The sequence below is a fragment of the Melanaphis sacchari genome, unplaced genomic scaffold, assembly GCF_002803265.2.
Source record: "Melanaphis sacchari strain LSU unplaced genomic scaffold, SCAv2.0 Contig4_pilon_pilon, whole genome shotgun sequence".
Classification (NCBI taxonomy): domain Eukaryota; kingdom Metazoa; phylum Arthropoda; class Insecta; order Hemiptera; family Aphididae; genus Melanaphis; species Melanaphis sacchari.
In genome coordinates this window covers 9,266,547-9,285,137 of record NW_020271335.1, presented here as the reverse complement: position 1 = coordinate 9,285,137, position 18,591 = coordinate 9,266,547, and the positions used below count along the sequence as shown (strand labels likewise).

Here is an 18,591-nt window from a genome sequence, read left to right as displayed (position 1 = left end):
TTTATCAATACTATCAAGAGTAAATTATATTGTTTCTATTACAATATAGTATCACTCCTGATTATTGGACTTTAATATTCATAAAGTAATTCATAACGATTAAAATGATTATTTTTTTTAAATTACTGAACTATGAACTCGGTTTAAGGACAGGTTAAACTACTGTGGTCTAATCAGATATTTTTATTAAACTGTTATTTAATTTTATTTACTTGCCACTTAATGATATAATTATTAAGGTACTAGGTATATATTTATTTTAAATATTCTTTTTACTGAAATATTTATTTTATTTTATATTAAATGATACTTTGCTGTCAATGATAAAATCTGATTTTTTTTTATTGTATAACATCGTTATTTAAGCACATCAATCACATAAAAATAGTGTAATTAATAGGTATTTGCAGTATTCAGTACTTATTGTTAGTTTGAATAACGAGGCTTTGAGTTCAAGCTTGTCACATGAGAACTTTTCAAAGAATCTTTTGTGGAGTCGACCGCAGAACATAAATGTAACATGAATACTTACAAATAATAATTATTATTTAAAACACTTCCTGCTATGATCGATTTTATTTTTTTTATTTTGATTAAAAAAATATTTATATAACACCTTTCAATAAATATTGTTCACAATACCTATCTCTACGATACAAATAAATTAATGTAGGTATAAGCTTATGCAATAAGAATATTGATTGTAGGAAATAAAAATTTTAAGTATAATATTTTGTTTAAACTAATCTTGACTAGCTTGAAAAGTTAAAAAGTTAATTTAAAAATAATTAAATGTATTGGACATAAAATACGTGAAAAAATAAAATTACATTCTAACAATTAACGATTTTTTTTATATATTACGATAGAATTTAGGTATAGAAGTTAGACTAATATATATTAATGTTTAATAGGTTTATTTATAAATAAATAAATATTGACAGAAAGGGTAAAAAGGGATTTAATTGTATAATATCAAGTATAATTATCAATTATCATATTTTCTGGGTTTGCTTGAAAAAATATATGATGTTAAACTAATATTTATTTATTTTATCATGTCAGATAACTATTATTAGTCCTGCTGTATTCAATATATATCTATTCGTATTATACGTTCTAAGGAAAACGAAGTATATTCATTCACAAGGGGTTTTTTTTTTTTTTGATTGTTAAAATGAATAGAATTACATTTTGTACCATTCGCATTATTCATAATAAATAACTCATTTTCATTTCAAAAGTCAGAGCAGTTATAGAATACAATGTGTTTTAGTTGTATACTTGTAATTTTGTAAAGTAGAACGACCATTGTTTTATTGTCAAATGCCAAGTCACTTTATTATTTTTTGTTTACGTCTTTTTTTTTTTTTTAACAATCTTTGTATAATATTTTAACAGTTAAAAATGTATTATATAGATAAGTTTAGTTAAAAAAAATATTTTAATTTATAAAAAAACCGAAATAATTGGGTTTTGTTAACATTAAATAAAATTATATACTACACAAATCATTGATGGATAAAAATATTATTATGTAACAACAATTTATAAAAAAAAGCATAAAAAAATTACACATGGCACTTAATAGTGTTTTGAAAATATCTTGACTATCTACCATTTATAATGCAACCAGATTTCATTTGCCGTCTCGGGAAGGTAACTTCTCGGAAGTTACGACGTATGTGACACGTGAACTTCGTTATACGACGCAGTTAACTGCATGAGGTAGAAAACAGTACATATAATGATATATATAATATATCATTATTCATTATATATATATATATATATATATACCTAGGTATCTAGTGATTATTAATGCGCAGAGGGTGTCTTTTCAACTATAAAGTGTCATGAAAACAAATTAAATTATGCATTTGTTTATAAATGAAAAATAATAATTCAAACACCTAAGTGACAAATAATATGTGCTGAATTTAAGCAACGAATCCAGAGTAATCTGAATTCTCTAATGTGTGGAATGCACTTACTCAAATGTGTGTAAAATATATTGGAGCGTTAAGTTTTCTAAAAAATTCCTAAATTCCGGAGAAATGACGGGTAGAAAAACCCGATTACGCATACAATATACCTTTTTGTAAATACGTTTGCTTAAATATTAATCGTTCTCCTATTAAAAACAAACCTCTTAAAAACGACACAATTGTGTACGAATAGGATCAAAGGTTGTAAAAATAAAATTTAATAAAATTATACAGCTTAAAAAATAATGCGATCACATTGAATGTTAATGAAACAACATAAAATACAACTTATTGTCTTGATGGTTAAAATTAAATAATTTTGATTCAATATTATCAATCTTATATAGTACGAGTATTATGCATAAACATAATCATTAAAACAATTCTTAAACAAAAAATAATAATTTAATTTAAACATGTTAAATGGTTAAATCCTGTGTATAAAGTTATATGCCTGATTATAAATTATTATAAACGAGTATTTCTACTCGAAATGCACGAGTATAACGTTTACCGAATATGCGTAAATTTGTCAGCACACAGCGGTAGATTAATATCCGGAATCGAAGTGATTAGATGATCTCTATCTAAACGATTTACGACGGATTCACTAGTATTACAACAGACCTAATCGTTATCACTAGACCTTGGGTCTCTAAATGACGACCTGCGGACAAACTTTATCTCGCCAGCAGACAAGACATTTATTTTTCAGTAATAGATCGTTTAATACCACATCGGTAACACGTCATATTATCGTACGTACAAAATCTTAAATCCCCGCTGAATTTCCTACGTTTTGTGTCTATCAGTTAATGCGTACAAACTACGTGCGGTCTTTTGATGTTTCATTAAGCAATTTCTACTATATAATATATATTATAATATATATAATCATATTTTAAGTCGTGTGGAGTTATTGTTATGTGCATTGTGGGGGGTGGTAAACATAGCGAGAATATTATTTTAATAACTCCTAAAATACCACGTAACTTGTGCAAAAAAAAAAAAAAAATAAAATACGGATTACTATATCATTTTTGTATAGTTATTTTGAGACTTCACTCGATATTTACACGTTTCAAGCGTTTCCTCTTTCCGTTTTTTGTATATCCAACCCGCCGCCACTGACTACACTGTACTTAAGCGCCTTTTTAAAAATTTTTTTTTTATTTCCATATCGCACCTGCAGGCACAACGTACTCAGTCTGAACAGCATAATCGGACTGATCAACCAGACCAGCATCCTGCAACCGGCCCCGTCGGTGCCGCACCACAACGGGACCGGGCTCCTGAGCACGGTGACCAACGACCTGTTCGACCTGGGCCTGGCCGGCGGCGCGATATCCATCAACGCGATCCTGTCGCAGAACGCGGCCAGCCCGACGCTGTCCAACGCCAACTCGTACGGGCTGGGCGTGGCGGCGGCCGCGGCTGCCGCGGCCGCGTCCACGCCCAAGACGATCGGGCCGACGACGAACGCGGCGGCCGCGGCTGCAGCGGCCGCGGCGGCCGCCCTGTACGAGATGACCGCCGACGACCAGCAGTCCGTCAAGCGGGAGATGGACGTGCCCGAGTCAATCGTCGGGGCCATCATCGGCCCCGGCGGCCGGTCGCTGGTCGAAATCCAGCAGATGAGCGGCGTCACCATTCACATATCCAAGAAGGGCGTGTACGCGCCGGGCACCACCAACCGCAAAGTGACCATATGCGGGTCGGCCAGCGGCATAGCGATGGCCAATTACCTTATGCAGCAGAGGATCGTCGACGAGGAGACCAAGCGGGCCCGCGCGTTCTGAACCGCATGACGCGCCTGCATACCGCTCTGCCCGCGTCCGTTTTGTTCTATACCATATTATTATAGTCTAAGTATTACACTAACTCGCCTTCTACGTAATTTTCATATTATTCATATTATTATTCATGTTATTATTATTATTATTATTATTATTTCTTCTCTCTTGCTTTTTCCTCGACTCATCTTCAACCCCATTCTACCCTTTTCCCACCCGTTTTAACTTTGATATCACCCCTCACCGTGTGCGTGCCCGTGTGTAAGTAAATTATAATAATATATATATTATATATATTAAATAAAACGGGTGGACGTTATTCGACGACGGTTTTTTTTTTTTTTTGTTTTGTTTTTTGTGGGCGAGTTCTTTTTTTTTCTGTCGTTATTATTTTTTTCTTTTCAAATTTTAAATTTTAATCGCTGATAGTCCGAGAATCGCACGGACATAGAGATTGGCGGCGAAAATTAATTATCACAGTCATATTATAATGATTCGCATGTAGGTATAATATTTTATTATATATCCATTGTTCATGTGTGCCTTACAAAAAAATTATTCCCCATCATCCTTTAAGCCTATAACATTGTACACAACGACCGTCGAACGTTTTTTGGCTTTTCCAAAAGATTAAATTGTTAAGGTCTGTTTGTTTTATTAGCCGCAATGACCATATAATATTTTAATAGAAGCATACTAAACTAGATAAATTAATTGATTAAATAGGTACACATTTATTATTGATTGTTATTATTATTATTATTATTATTATTAGAATGTGTTATGTGGTTTTTCGTAGGAGTCGTATAGTTTTTGTTTAATATTGAATACTCTAATAGATTTAATAAGTGGACCAAGAGTGGATATAAAAGTTATCATGTCTGTTTTGTTATTCGCTGATATAAATAAACGTTTTCACTAGGAAATGTTATGCTTGAGTGAGAAAACGGTTTGGAGGTTGAAAAGTAATAAGTTATATTTTATGGTTTCCATTTTCGTTTATTCAAACAGCTTCTAGTATTTTATCGACATTGTAAATATTGCACAAATTTATTTATTTTTGAAATATTTCTCGATCCCGCTCCATTCAACTAACTGTTTCTATATAATATCTGGTATTACATGTCATCATACATCAGTAATATTATTATATTCATAAATTAATTTTTATTTTAGAGCCTCTTAACCAGTAGACAGTAGTTCATTTTTTTACCTTTTCGAGTTTGCAATATGCGTTAAGACTGAGACAATAATACAACAATAATTTACGAACTAATGAGCACGACAAATACATAGTTTTACATTCATTCCAAATTCATACGTTCTCCACGGATTATTATTTTAGCCATGCCTACCTCTTCGTTCCTTCGAAAACTTATGCGCAGAAAGAAGAGGACTTGCGTAAGTGATAAACGTTTTTTTTTTTTTTTTGAACAGGGTATATAATATTCACGGGACGGCTCAAGTCATTCATTACATGGGTCATATTAAAATATATATAATCACTTCGATGAGAGGGGCTATTCCTCGTAAACTAATCAGTAAACACTCTTATTCCATGTAGGTATTGTATATAGTATATATTATAAGGTTTAAATGCAAGTAAAAACCTTTGGTGAATTTACGTATTTTGTTTATTGTTTTTGTTTCGTAACATAATATTTTGAGTAATTTATCTCCAAACACAAACCATATTCAATTTATTGGAAGAAAAAATAAATATTTTTATTGTTTGAAAGTAATTTGCTCAACAGATCCCAACAAGGCGTTTTAGTTAATTACTGTAAACCAAAACCTTATTCTATTCGTCACATCCGTGGTCCAAAAACGGCTATATAATTTCTTTTCTTTTTTTTTTCACGGAATAATGTGACGTAATAGTTTTGTTTTAAAATTTGTGTGAAATGCATTGGTGCTTTTTAAATATTATTTGTGCATATAAATATATTTCATACCTATAGGGTGGTAGAACTATTTAATAAATTTTCAATTTTATTTCAGCATGTATACATATACATACAGTATGTTATATTAGATACATAAATAATGAGATAATAACTTGAAAAAAACAACTTACTAATTTTGTTTCTACTCTAGTAGATGATCCTTTTCGATTTTGGTGACTAATGATCTGTGGTTTTAATCTTATATGCTATTTTTGGATGTATGAATAGTCATACTGCATTACATTATAATCAGTTCGTTTACGCGTGTATATTTTATAGAACTTAACAAAAACCTTTAGTCTAAATCCGTCCTGAAATAAAGTTATTTAATGGAACTATTCGATCATCATTCATTTTTTGTTTTTCTCATCAAATGGACTATAGTTAGTTTATTATCACTGGGAAACGGATTTGCTATCATCCAAAATGAAATAAATAATAATATTGATTACGAACTCGATTTTAGTGGTACTAAAAATATGATTGCCCGATCTGAGTATCAAATTTCAAAATAAAGTAAAATTGTTTGATATACTTACCCCTTTTAAGAATTAAATTTTGAAAATAATTAAAATTTAACGTATACCTAAGTATTTATGTGGCTTCGTTATTATATACGTCCATGTATTAAGGTTAGTGATATTAACAAAGAATAACGTTTGTTGGTAAACTCAAACTTATGAGTTTTAATTTTAATATTATAATTGGGATTGTAGTAAAATAGAAAGTTATGATTAGTCTTTATTTATGTTTATATAGAGCTATAATAAAAGCCACGTAATAAGTTCAAATACAGGATATTTTCGAAATAGTAGTATAATATATAAAATAAATGTATGATTATAGTTTTACTGTACAATGTCTATTGAAATGTATTTTCGTAGAAGTGTTTTAATGCGTTAAAATTTAAAATATAATAAAAACAAACCAGTAAATTGAAATTTAAAACAAATATAATAATAAAAAAATATTATGTTTTGACTTCGTCATTATACAGTATCTTGGTAATCAAAGAAAACATACCAATAACAGATTAAAATTATTTTACTGTTAAACAAACATATCACACATGAAATAAATAATAATAAATATTGTATATTATGTGAATGTATACGCATGGCAATACACATGGATATACATGATAGTAATATACTTTACCATTTTCACGACCTTGTAATTTTTTTTCTTATACATTATTGTTTATTTATACTTACCATTCATTAATCATTTTATCATTCCATAACTCATTTTCACACGTTTAAAACAAAGAAAATGTGATATTTAAATTTAATGAACTATATAATTGTATTGTATACATTGTTTATCCTATATAATATATGTGTAGGCTATAAGTAGCTGCTAAAAAATTCAAAGCTAAAACACTCCTACATAAAAATGACATTAAGATCTTTACTCAGTATAATTTAAGGTGTAACTTTATAATTGTTTTATCTTTTAAGTTTTTATTAAAGGAACATTTTATGTCCAAGATTAATGGAATTGGTACAGAAATAAAAATGCATTTTGTTGTTATGGTATTTATTTTTTTACATTATTTTCCGTCAACATCCTATATTGATATCCATTGTTTGATACTCCAGCTGAAGTATTAATTAAAAAACAATTAATAACTTCTTCTATGTAGAAATTGATAATTTTCATGTATAAAATAGGTAAATTGTATCCTTTGTTCATCATTATATGGATTATGAATAATTTCCATCTTTGTATTACGTAAGTACTTATCTATGTAAATAGGCTATTTATTGAAACGAACTAACTCAAAAGATAATAATGGGTTTTAGTATGAAATGTAAACTATGATAAAAACAATATTTTTACCTAATTAAAATCTATTTGGGTGATCGATTACTTTTAACAAGAGATAACTAAAATTATAAAATGTTTTAGTACTAAGTGCTATAAAAACCTATATGTACATATCAATCTATACCTGTATATAATATACTCATAAGAACTTGTTTTAGTAATTTTGTGTTCTTGATTTTAATTAAACCTCATGGTGCTAATAATAGTTATTGGTTAAATTACAAAGAATACAAACTTCAGATTGCAGTAAGAGTGAGGACTTAATTTAAAGTATTGAGTGTTAAATCATATTTAGTTATTAAAGGAAAATGAGTTAGAATTCTTATTCCGATCGAATCTTATGGTAAATAATACGCATTTACAAAACTTCAATATTATTTTCTACATTATTTTTTTACGTGACGAAAATAATATCTGGTCACTACAGTAAACAAAAGTGTATAATATCAATATTTCAGTACTACGGGGAGTTAGACGTAATGCACAATCATTATTGTTTTACAACATTTCGGTGGTGACCTGGGAGTTGTAAACGTATTTGTTTTGTGAAAACCTAATGTGATTTTGTCGAACACTTTTCCCCTTTTTGTTGATCATCGTGTAGAGAAAAAGAAAGATGAAAAAAGGAAAACTATTTTCACTCAATAACATAATACTATTTGGCATTTTGTATAAATACCGTTCGATTATTATACGAGTACACACACACTCACACTGATTACCGATATGCGACCGTATATTGGTACTTACTTGAGTTGTATTATAATCTTTTGACAACACTGCTGCTTATCGAAAAACATAATAATATTGTATTACATCCCGAGTATGGGTAAAAAAAAAAAAAAGGTCGCTGTGGTATTATATATACTTATACATTGTAACTTAACCTGCGGTGACCCGTAAGCTTGAAAACGCATTTCCCGCCGACTAAGAATACTTTGATCAGGGTGAGCATAATGTGTTTTAACCTACGCGAAACGGTCCAACAACTGGGTACACCGCTTTTGTACGAAGGCACGTCATGACCCATCTCTGTATAGTGTTTTCAATGAATCGTGTGAACTACAACTATTGATTTTTAGAATTACAAAAAAAAGTATGTATATATATATATATATTTGAATCACATAATATGCACAGTGCGGCGTTTAGACTATTGAAATATTGTAAATGATAAATGAGTAAAAAATATCGAATTTTTATAGCTGTTCGATTTATTTCGTATACAACAATAACTACTGTATTGAGTGCAGATAAAATATATTATCTCTGAAAGGAACATTGGACTATCAAAAATATTTACTCGTACGTGAACGCACACGCGTTTGTATGTGTATAGGGGATAATTAGAAACTTGCCTAAGTATGGATGATTTTTATCCACTTTACGTTAATGTTTTGTGAGAGAACTTAAATTTTCTCGTAATTGACCCCTATATACACGCACGCACGAGTGGATATATTCGGGTGAATGTATATTCTGAGTTCGCATGCAGATAAAAATCAACTACAGGTACGCGAGATTCTGCACGAAAACAAATATACCCGTACGTTAATTCCTACAAGAAAACGATAACATTTCGATACTATAATAAATTTCTTTATTAGTTAGTTCAGAGTTAGGATTGACGATGTCTGCAAGGTGAAAATTAATGTATTTTTTGTGTGTTTTATGAAAACGTCTTTAATTTGAATATTAACAATAACGAGTATTAAACTGAACAAAATAGGTTTTCTACACTATTTAGTATCGTATAAGATATAAAGATACTTCTAGACGACTAGACAGAATAAATTAAATAGATTAATAGATTATGTTGTTGTTCAGCGTCTTTCAATCTTTTACATTCACGTACCTCCTGACTTCTCACCATTTATAATAATATACACATGTATATTATTATAAAAACTGATTTTCTGTCAAAAATTACTTAATATTTTATGTATACCAAACCATTTCAAGTACGTCAAATTTAATTTTTTTCAGTTGTAACGCTTCTTTTTCGTATTCACTTTACCTTCTCACGCTGTAATATATGTAATATTTATCATGTCATTATTCATTACGTTATACATCACTTATACGGTACAGAAAGTAAAGTATTTAATTTTATCTCCGTGTTAAAACCTAAGCATAAACTATGCATATATTTTTTTATCGGTTAGGAATATGGGGTTTTGGGAATTTTTCTCATTCTTGTTGTTACTTGCATTTATTTGTTATGTTTCATTTTTGAACTTACCAAACTCCATAATTTTATTTTTGTTAAAGTTTGTGCGTATTTATCACATTTTAGTAAACTTAATAATTAATTTGTGTCCAAAATAATTAAGTAACATGCATATTTATTCGCCAAAAAGGTTACTATAAAGTAGGTACTGCAAGATATACATATTTTTAATTCTTATACAAATTATAATATGTGTTCAATGATCTAACATAAAACACACATTTTTCGTAATCAATTATGTTAAGATATTATTATTATTATTGTAGTTTATTTTATTAGTAGGTATGTATTATACGTATCTGTATCGAGTTATATTTGACTTAAGCATTATAACATTATTATAATGCATGTATGTATATTGTTTTGTGAGCTCTTGTAGTTTATATCGATTTTTGTTAACAATTCAGTTATATATATAATATATAACTTACAAAACCACTCGAGATATAATTATTATAAACACTTTAATACCATTATGAAAGTTTAACATTAATACATTAAGTAATATAGATTTACAATTTTGAACATTGAAAAATAATTAGTTTTAAGTAGATATGTATAGAACTTATTTTAGGAACTACTATAAAAGTTCTTAATTAAACAAAATATGCTTCTGATATACGGTAATGACTTTAAAACCAAATAATAACAGCTACCTACTCTGAAATCGCAGGTAGGTAGTTGGTTACTGTTTTGGTTAATGACTCATCATTTTAGGAAAAGTTTTATTTCAACCTTTTAAATTGCATATAGGTTCCTAATATAAATCATTCTTCTCAGTATTTATTAAAAAAAATATGGAAGGTTACCAAAAAAGTTTACTGTTGTATGCCTCTGACTTGATATTATAGTGTTTTACATAAATACATTAAATAATATAATACCTACATAGGTATAGTATAATACAGTAGTATATAATATACTATATTTTATGGTGTACCCACTACCCATACTATGAATAGTAAATACCTATAACAAACTTAAGTAAATGTAGTTGATATATTTTTTTTTAGTAACTTTCGTGTATGTTATTTAAGTAGGTATATGTATCTTTAATCGACGTTATATATTATGAGTAGATACTTACCTATTTATTAAAAGTGGTATTTACTACAACGTAATAAATCTGATAACTAATTAGTAATAAATCAATATTATCACACAAATGACTGTTAACTATTATTCTGATGTTTAACCTAATATTATTTATTTATTTTTTATGAGAAACTAAAAATCAGTATTTAGTTTCTAAAATTGTAAATTGGTAATTTTAAATAGATCTTTTAATATTTTTTAAAGGTTAATTTAATCAATTAGAAAAAATAAAAATTACTCATATAAAATAATTATAAATACTTTTTAGTTTTTACTCAATGTAGTCATATAAATATACAAAAGTTTAAATTTCTATTTATTTAAATGTTAATTTAAATAATATAAATGAAAAAAAAAAATTGCATAAGAGAGTTTAATTAAATGGTAATTTTTTAAATTTACTATAAAAGGCATCGCAAAAATAAAATGTATTTTCTTAAAATATTTAAATTAAATCGTCGCGTTAAACAATTATAAAATTTTCAACAGCTAAGACAGTGAAAAGTTTAAGGATAGTGAACAATTTATAGTTCTAATGTTATACTTATAAAAGCTTTTAAAAGAATTTTTTGATTATTTACTAAAAAAAAAAATATATCTTAATTATTATCTAATTTTACCTAATTAAATCCACGGCTTTACATTTAAAAATGCTTATTACTTACTTAATTGCAGAAATTAAGACATAAAAATTACAATTTAAAATGTATTATAGTTATTGTAAAATTATTTTAAACAAATTAATATGAAAATATATTATTAAACATCAATTCTCTCGCTTGAGTGAATTTACATTATACATTTATATCCTAGCAAATTATCACTTGTTAAAATAAATCTAATTAAACTTATAATAAAATAAAATTGTCTATATAGATGTATAGATTGCATAACAAAAATACGTATACTCGTATTATCAACATGTGCTTGTAAATAATGTAATACATAATGATTTAAGAAAAAAAAAAAAAAAACTCGAAGAAGTAAATAAGCTATAATAACGATGATTTGACCGGTAGTGTAATAATATGAACTACAACGAAGATGAAAATCAAAGTTCTCTGTCTCCCATTCACAGCAACGTATAATAGGTTATAAATCACAGCTGTAAAGTTATTTGGAACATATTAGATGGCGAACATTATATTTTAACGAAATATTTCAGTGAACTTCCTCGGATACGGAGACACTATAATTTTTGTGTATGAATGTTGTACTTGTTAAGTTAAAATTGCTGAAATCTCATATTGGACGTTGCTAAGAAAATCAACAGTAAATTACATACTATAGCTAGATTTTTTTAATATAAAGTGTTCGTTAAGTTTAAAATCTATAGGAAAATTCACGAAAAATTACTTTTTATACATGGCACTTATAATGTAAATTTTTTTTTTGTTTTAACGAAAACTATTATAATTGTATTTTTTTATTTACTTTTGCTATTAACTTCGCCTTTAAGTAAAAAGTTATTTAAGAAATTAAGTGCTTCCATCGTTTCAAAAAAATATTCGGCAATAATGTACTTATCGGGATTCAAGAACACCAAAATTGGAAACAAGGTATTTCGGAATTCAAAAGTATTTCCGAGATTAAAAGTGGTTAGGTTCGCGAATGGAATAGTGTAGAACAGGATAAATCGATTAATGAACAAAGAAGAAATAGGTGTGAAGTCTCGAATCTATTTAAAAAACAAAAACACATATAGGTTCTTGTATATTGTTATATTATCTTATACGTTTTATCTAAAAGCATATAGTGTAAAATGCTGTACACTGGAATAAATTAATTTTCTATAACAAACAAATAAAGAGAATAGAAGCAGTTAGATTCGGATAGAGAATTGGAACATTGTGCGTGGATGGACAATAAAACGAGATGCGTATTTAGAGAGAAAATACGCACTTGCTAATATAACATATGGGGTCGAACACATTTTCTCTAATAATGTATTTTCATCTGTTGTAAACAAAACAATTTACATATAACATCACAAACCCCACCACTATGTACAAGATGCCTCTTTATTTAAATTCATAATTCCAACGTGTTTGAATTATGCAATATATTATTTAATCTTCTCGTTTGTTTATTGTTCGTGTATAAAAGGTCAAGACGAATATTTTATATACGACAGTTTTTTCTCTCAAAATTATACTTAAAATACAAAAAAATATTTAAATTAGTTCAAATCAAAATATAAAACAATAATTAGTTAATTCCAAGTATAAAATACCATACACTATTAAAGGTTTAGTGATTATAATTTTCCGTAAATAATAAATTCACTTAATTTTGAATCAAAAAATGTTGAATAAATGATTTTATTTTTAAGACATTTGTAGCAACTATTCAATAACTATAATTTTAGATTTTTATGAAAAATCTAACTATTTAAACATAAGTAATGAAGTAAACCCCGAGAAAAATTATTGTAATTGTTGAACGTCGTTTTTATATATACAGACTCTAACCTAAATATAATTTTAAAATACTTTGAAACCAAACACAGTCTCTACATTTTCACTATTAGTTAATATTAATTTTGTGAACATATGATTAATGATACACAATGTTTAATCATTATAATAGGAATGATTTTAAGACTAATAGGTATTATACAATCAGTTATTACGATATACATATTATATGATTAAAACATTTAAAACTAATATTATTGTATTATTTTTATCGTAAGTACAAAGAATTAACTTATATAATAGTAGCCTCAATTGTTTTATTTATGAATTTTTGAATATAAATATCAAACAAAATAAAAACGATTCGATTAAAGAAGATTATAAGTACATTTTAAAATTTACAATTTAAATCTAAAATGATTAAATTAATCAAATGAGTACCAACTCAACAATTAATTGAACAGTAAATAAAGAATTAACATGAAAATGTATTGATTTCACTCTTAAAGCTTACAATACCCATAATAATACATGTACAGGGAATAATATGTTCGATACAATGTTGTTTTGTTAAGCTTCAAAATAATGATGTTTATAGATTAACAACTCCGAAAAATATTGCAAGCTGTCAAACTTTACAGTTAATATGTTCACACAGTACACGTGCACAGCAAAATTTCATCATGAAACTGTATCTAGGTGTAGGTAGAATTTTCGAATATAATATAAATGCGTAAAATATTGTTAAAAATACAATCTTTAAAATAAATATTATCAATACAGTTTTATACTTATGTATGCATAGAATATTATGATATGAATTATTTATATTTTTTTGTACAAATTAACTTAAAATAGTATATACGAAAAAGGTTATTATTTTTAAGATAAACAACTGTGAAAAAGTTTTTTAATTATAATATAATAAATGCTATTTAAATTTTAGATTTTGAATATTATTAAACGTATAAGGTAGGTTAAATTTTGATTGAAAAAATGTGTTAAAAGTTAAAAATATACAATAGGTACTATATTGTTACTTATTTATAGTATGGTTAAAGGTTATTATAAAGGTTAGTTTTTCTTAGGGAAAGCGATCATATTTGAGATTTTATCATTGTTAACTATATTGGAGCCTAATGGTTTGTTCGTGTCAGATGGAATGTTATATTTTTTGTGGTTGCTGATGAATTAATAGCATTCTATCGTTACTATTTGATTAACACCGCAGATTGTAGGTACACTGAAACTTATGATGAGGTATTCCTCATTGGTCATTAAAAACTTGTCTGTTGTTTTAATAATTTAAATGTAAGCATAATGCGATACTTTCGAAGTCTGTTTTTGAAATCGGAATAAAAAATCATTACAATAATTATGCTAATAAACATATTATTTCTGTCGTCGAGATTGCGATGACACATGTGCAAGTCTGGGCAGAAATAATAAATCATACAACGCATATACGGCAAAGAACGGCTAATTACGACTAGTATATAGTCCACGTATTGTGTTTAGTATGTTAGGTTTTTGTAAATCATTATAATGATATTATAAACAAAATAATAATATATTGGTAAGATGACGACTATAGTGTTTTTTTAGTCTGTGTCGACGTCCATCATGATAATATTGTTATGTTATCGTCTATCAAACAGGCGTTTTATCATTAAAATAATATTTTAATGTATATAAAATTGTGTGCTCAATGGTCATACTATTACAATTGTTTTAACCATCATTATTAATATTATCATTATTATTGTTGATGTTACTACGAGGTGCTGACGTCAATCCATTTGGTGTACTCAGATATTCTGGTGTACAGATCGGGAAAAGCGGGTTTGATTGCGCAGCCCGTTACGCCATAACTCACCAAGCCGATCAAAACGTTTCTTCCGGTATCCCGTTCCACTGTCAGCGGGCCACCGCTGTCACCCTACAGTAAACACACGCGCGACAAAATTATTATGATAACTGCAGCGTATATGTAATAACTAAATTTAATGACCCGTAACTAGGTTATAACTTATGACTTTCAGGTATCATAAAGTGACACGGATATCTTGTCTTTGATGCGTCGCGAAAACGTAACAAAAAATCGATTCTTTTTTAATTAAAATTTGGCGCCATCTTTTTATTTAATTTCAGGTTCTGTGAAGAAATTTAAAAAAATCTACATAAAATCTGTCGTTCATTTCCATTTAAATTATTTGTTTATAATTATGGGTGAATTATTATATAGGTATGTGTACAAAAAAAGTTTAGATCATGTGATCTGAAATAAAGCGCATTGATGTAGTTCTGAAACGACGCTCAACTCCGGTTAGAAAGACTAGAACCGCCTAATATGAACTCGTACTAGATCAGAAACAAGAGTCTACGTAAGTCAACATTATAATATTTTATGTATGGTTATAAGATACTTATGATATAGGTACTGAATTTAGAACTCCAGAAGACTTATTATGCATAGTCAAAAAAAAAAAAAAAACATGTTAAGAATAAAAATATGTTACTCAAGTTTTTCAAGATATTCAAAGAGATATCTACAATATTTTGTTGTAGATTTTTCGTTCAGAGAGAGAATACATTTGAAAAAAAAATTGATATAATAAAATATCATGATAGATATTGAACAATATTTATTTTTTTTTTGTAAAATATTACAATTGTTTTGAGTAAATATAACTAGTATAAGTTTATGTAACATGTAATTTATAAAATTAGTATTTACGTATAAGTAAAAAGTACAACATAAAGTAAAATAAATAATAGTTAAATTAATTCATACTCAGTGGCGTATTTTCAATTTTTTTGTGGGGGGGGGAGGGTCTTAATATTAAATATAAGTTATCTGCAGAATTCTAAAACGAATATTAAAAAAAAAAAAAAAAAAATGAAATAACAAATTTGCTTAAATTGAATAAATTATAAAAGTAATTTAATTTCAAACGTTACTTTATAAGTAAGAATTATACATAAATTAATACAAATTACATTAATGTACCTACTTTACAAAAAATCTTGAAAAAAAGAAATGAATTACATTTTACATTAGTTAGGTACTAAAATGGTAATTTTTAAACATAAATAATACATTAAAAATGTACAAATAAAATATGTTTATGTTATATATTATAAACATGTGTATTTATAAAAAGAGTTAAAAAAAAAATATTGAAATATTGAAGAATATTATGTTAATTAAAAAATTAAAACAAAGAGGTGGAAAAAAATATTGTTTTGTTTAAAAATCGTGGTTTGAATGGTTTATATTTGGATTAACAACAATAGTATTACAAATAAAATTTGAAATGAAAATTCAAGCTTAATCAATAAGCATGTAATAAACGCATGGGGTGTGAAATAAAAACATTTCTCGTACCCATATTTAAAATGTAAACATTTTGTTTTTTACTCTTCTAGAATATGCTAATCGTTTTATAATGTATTTTATTTTATTAAACCCTACATACCTTGTGTGAAAAACTCGTATAATTTATTTTAGTTATGAATCGAATCTAACACGTATAAATGTTTGTTAAATGAAACGTATCAAATGAAAATGATGCATTATTATTAAATTTAATTAATTAGATATCTACTAACGAAGTATAATAAATAATATAGATTAAAAGTTGGAATTAAACTGAGTTATTATTAAATTATTATAGTTTGATAATTTAATACCTTGTATACATATTTATATATATTTAAAATGTTATAAGTTATAACCATATTCATGTACCATGAAAACAAAAATATTTTTTTATTATTTTAACTTATGATAAACTGTATCCTACAAAGTTATACATTTTTAGAGTAAAGTCGATATTTGTACAAAAAATAAAAATCATTGAAATTATGAAGGTAAATCAAAATTGATGTAATAAACTATTTAATATATATATACTTTTTATGTACTTTATAAGTTAATATTAAAGTGTTTCAAAGTGGTTTCTTTTTTAAGTTTTTTTTGCTTTTTTCATTATTGTATTGTATTTTACTATAAAAAGCTACTACTTTTAATTTAAGGGTGTAATATAAAACAGTTTTTATGAAAATTGAAAAGTTGCTAACATAAATTCTTTTTGGTTAAAAAAATATAAACGAGCAATATAACATATTATTTAAGTATCAATATAATTTTTTTAAGTTCTTAAGATTTCCGTTAATTTAGTATTGTAGACATTTAATTGGAGTAATATGATATGTATAAAATAGTTTGATTTTTTTTTTAAGGTAATAAACTGGTATAAAATTATATTGTATATTATGTTTTATTTAAATAAACTTTAAAAATAGATAAAAATACTTTATAATAGTATTATTATTATACATTATACTGTATACTTATAAATTAAAATTATTTGTAAATAATTATTATAAATTGAACGATACATTATGGTTTGGTAAAAAATCACTGAGTAAACAATAGCGTTGGTTAGGCGATGTTATAATGGTGATGTTACACATTGGAATTTATCTAAATTATATGCAATAAAAATGTCAGTATATCGTTACAGTTTAATCAGTTGTATAAAAGTTTTAATTGTGAAGAATATAATTCGTAATTATATATAGTGTTACATGTAGAGGTCATCTCACTGTGTTTTTTAAATAATTTAAATTCTCGATCGCATATCGTTTAATTCTGATTTTTATTTTATTCTTACGATTTATTAAAAAATAAATAATAATAATAATAATAATAATGCTTTTAAGCCGTCAAAAAGCTGTGAAATTGCTGTGAAAACGGCAAAAATCACTCTGTTTATTGCATATATAATACAGGGGTATTCATATATAAACGACCTATACGCTTACATATTATGCTGTAATTCGTAAATACAATTTGAATAAAAACATCGTTATGTTAATAGATGTGGACATGTGTGTACATCAAACACAATAAACATCACGCAATAAATTATAAAAATTAGAGATTTTAATGGGAAATTGTGCTTGGCCAGATCGGAAACGAAAATATTATAAACAAATGTCATAATAATAATATGCATAAAACAATAGGCGTACAAATCGTTTGCGGGTATTTAATATTGTTTTATCGAACAAAAATATAATATATCGTAAGCATTCAGCAGTGATGATTCTATTTAAAATTATTTAGTGTATCATATTGTGAAAGCAGTATCGAGGTATATGATGACTATTACTCGGACCAGGAATTTTAATATAATATAAATTAAAAACGTTTATACACCCATGTGATTATCCTGATCGTTAAAATATTATGTTGAAAAAAGATTGATTGCAAATTAAAATTAA

The 18,591-nt window shown here is 26.7% G+C and overlaps 2 protein-coding genes across 2 annotated transcripts in view; one reads left to right on the top strand and one right to left on the bottom strand.

Annotated features, from left to right (window-relative positions):
• Positions 1-4,120, top strand: part of LOC112598811 (RNA-binding protein Nova-1) — a 50,574-nt gene extending 46,454 nt beyond the window's left edge. The window contains exon 7 of the mRNA XM_025345435.1: positions 3,181-4,120. Coding sequence (XP_025201220.1) covers positions 3,181-3,787 — 607 coding nt within the window. The 3' untranslated portion in view covers positions 3,788-4,120. The remainder of the gene's footprint in view (positions 1-3,180) is intronic.
• Positions 4,121-15,008: 10,888 nt separating this feature from the next.
• LOC112598950 overlaps positions 15,009-18,591 on the bottom strand; it is a 44,314-nt gene continuing 40,731 nt past the window's right edge. Inside the window, exon 10 of the mRNA XM_025345619.1 lies at positions 15,009-15,238. Coding sequence (XP_025201404.1) covers positions 15,074-15,238 — 165 coding nt within the window. The 3' untranslated portion in view covers positions 15,009-15,073. The remainder of the gene's footprint in view (positions 15,239-18,591) is intronic.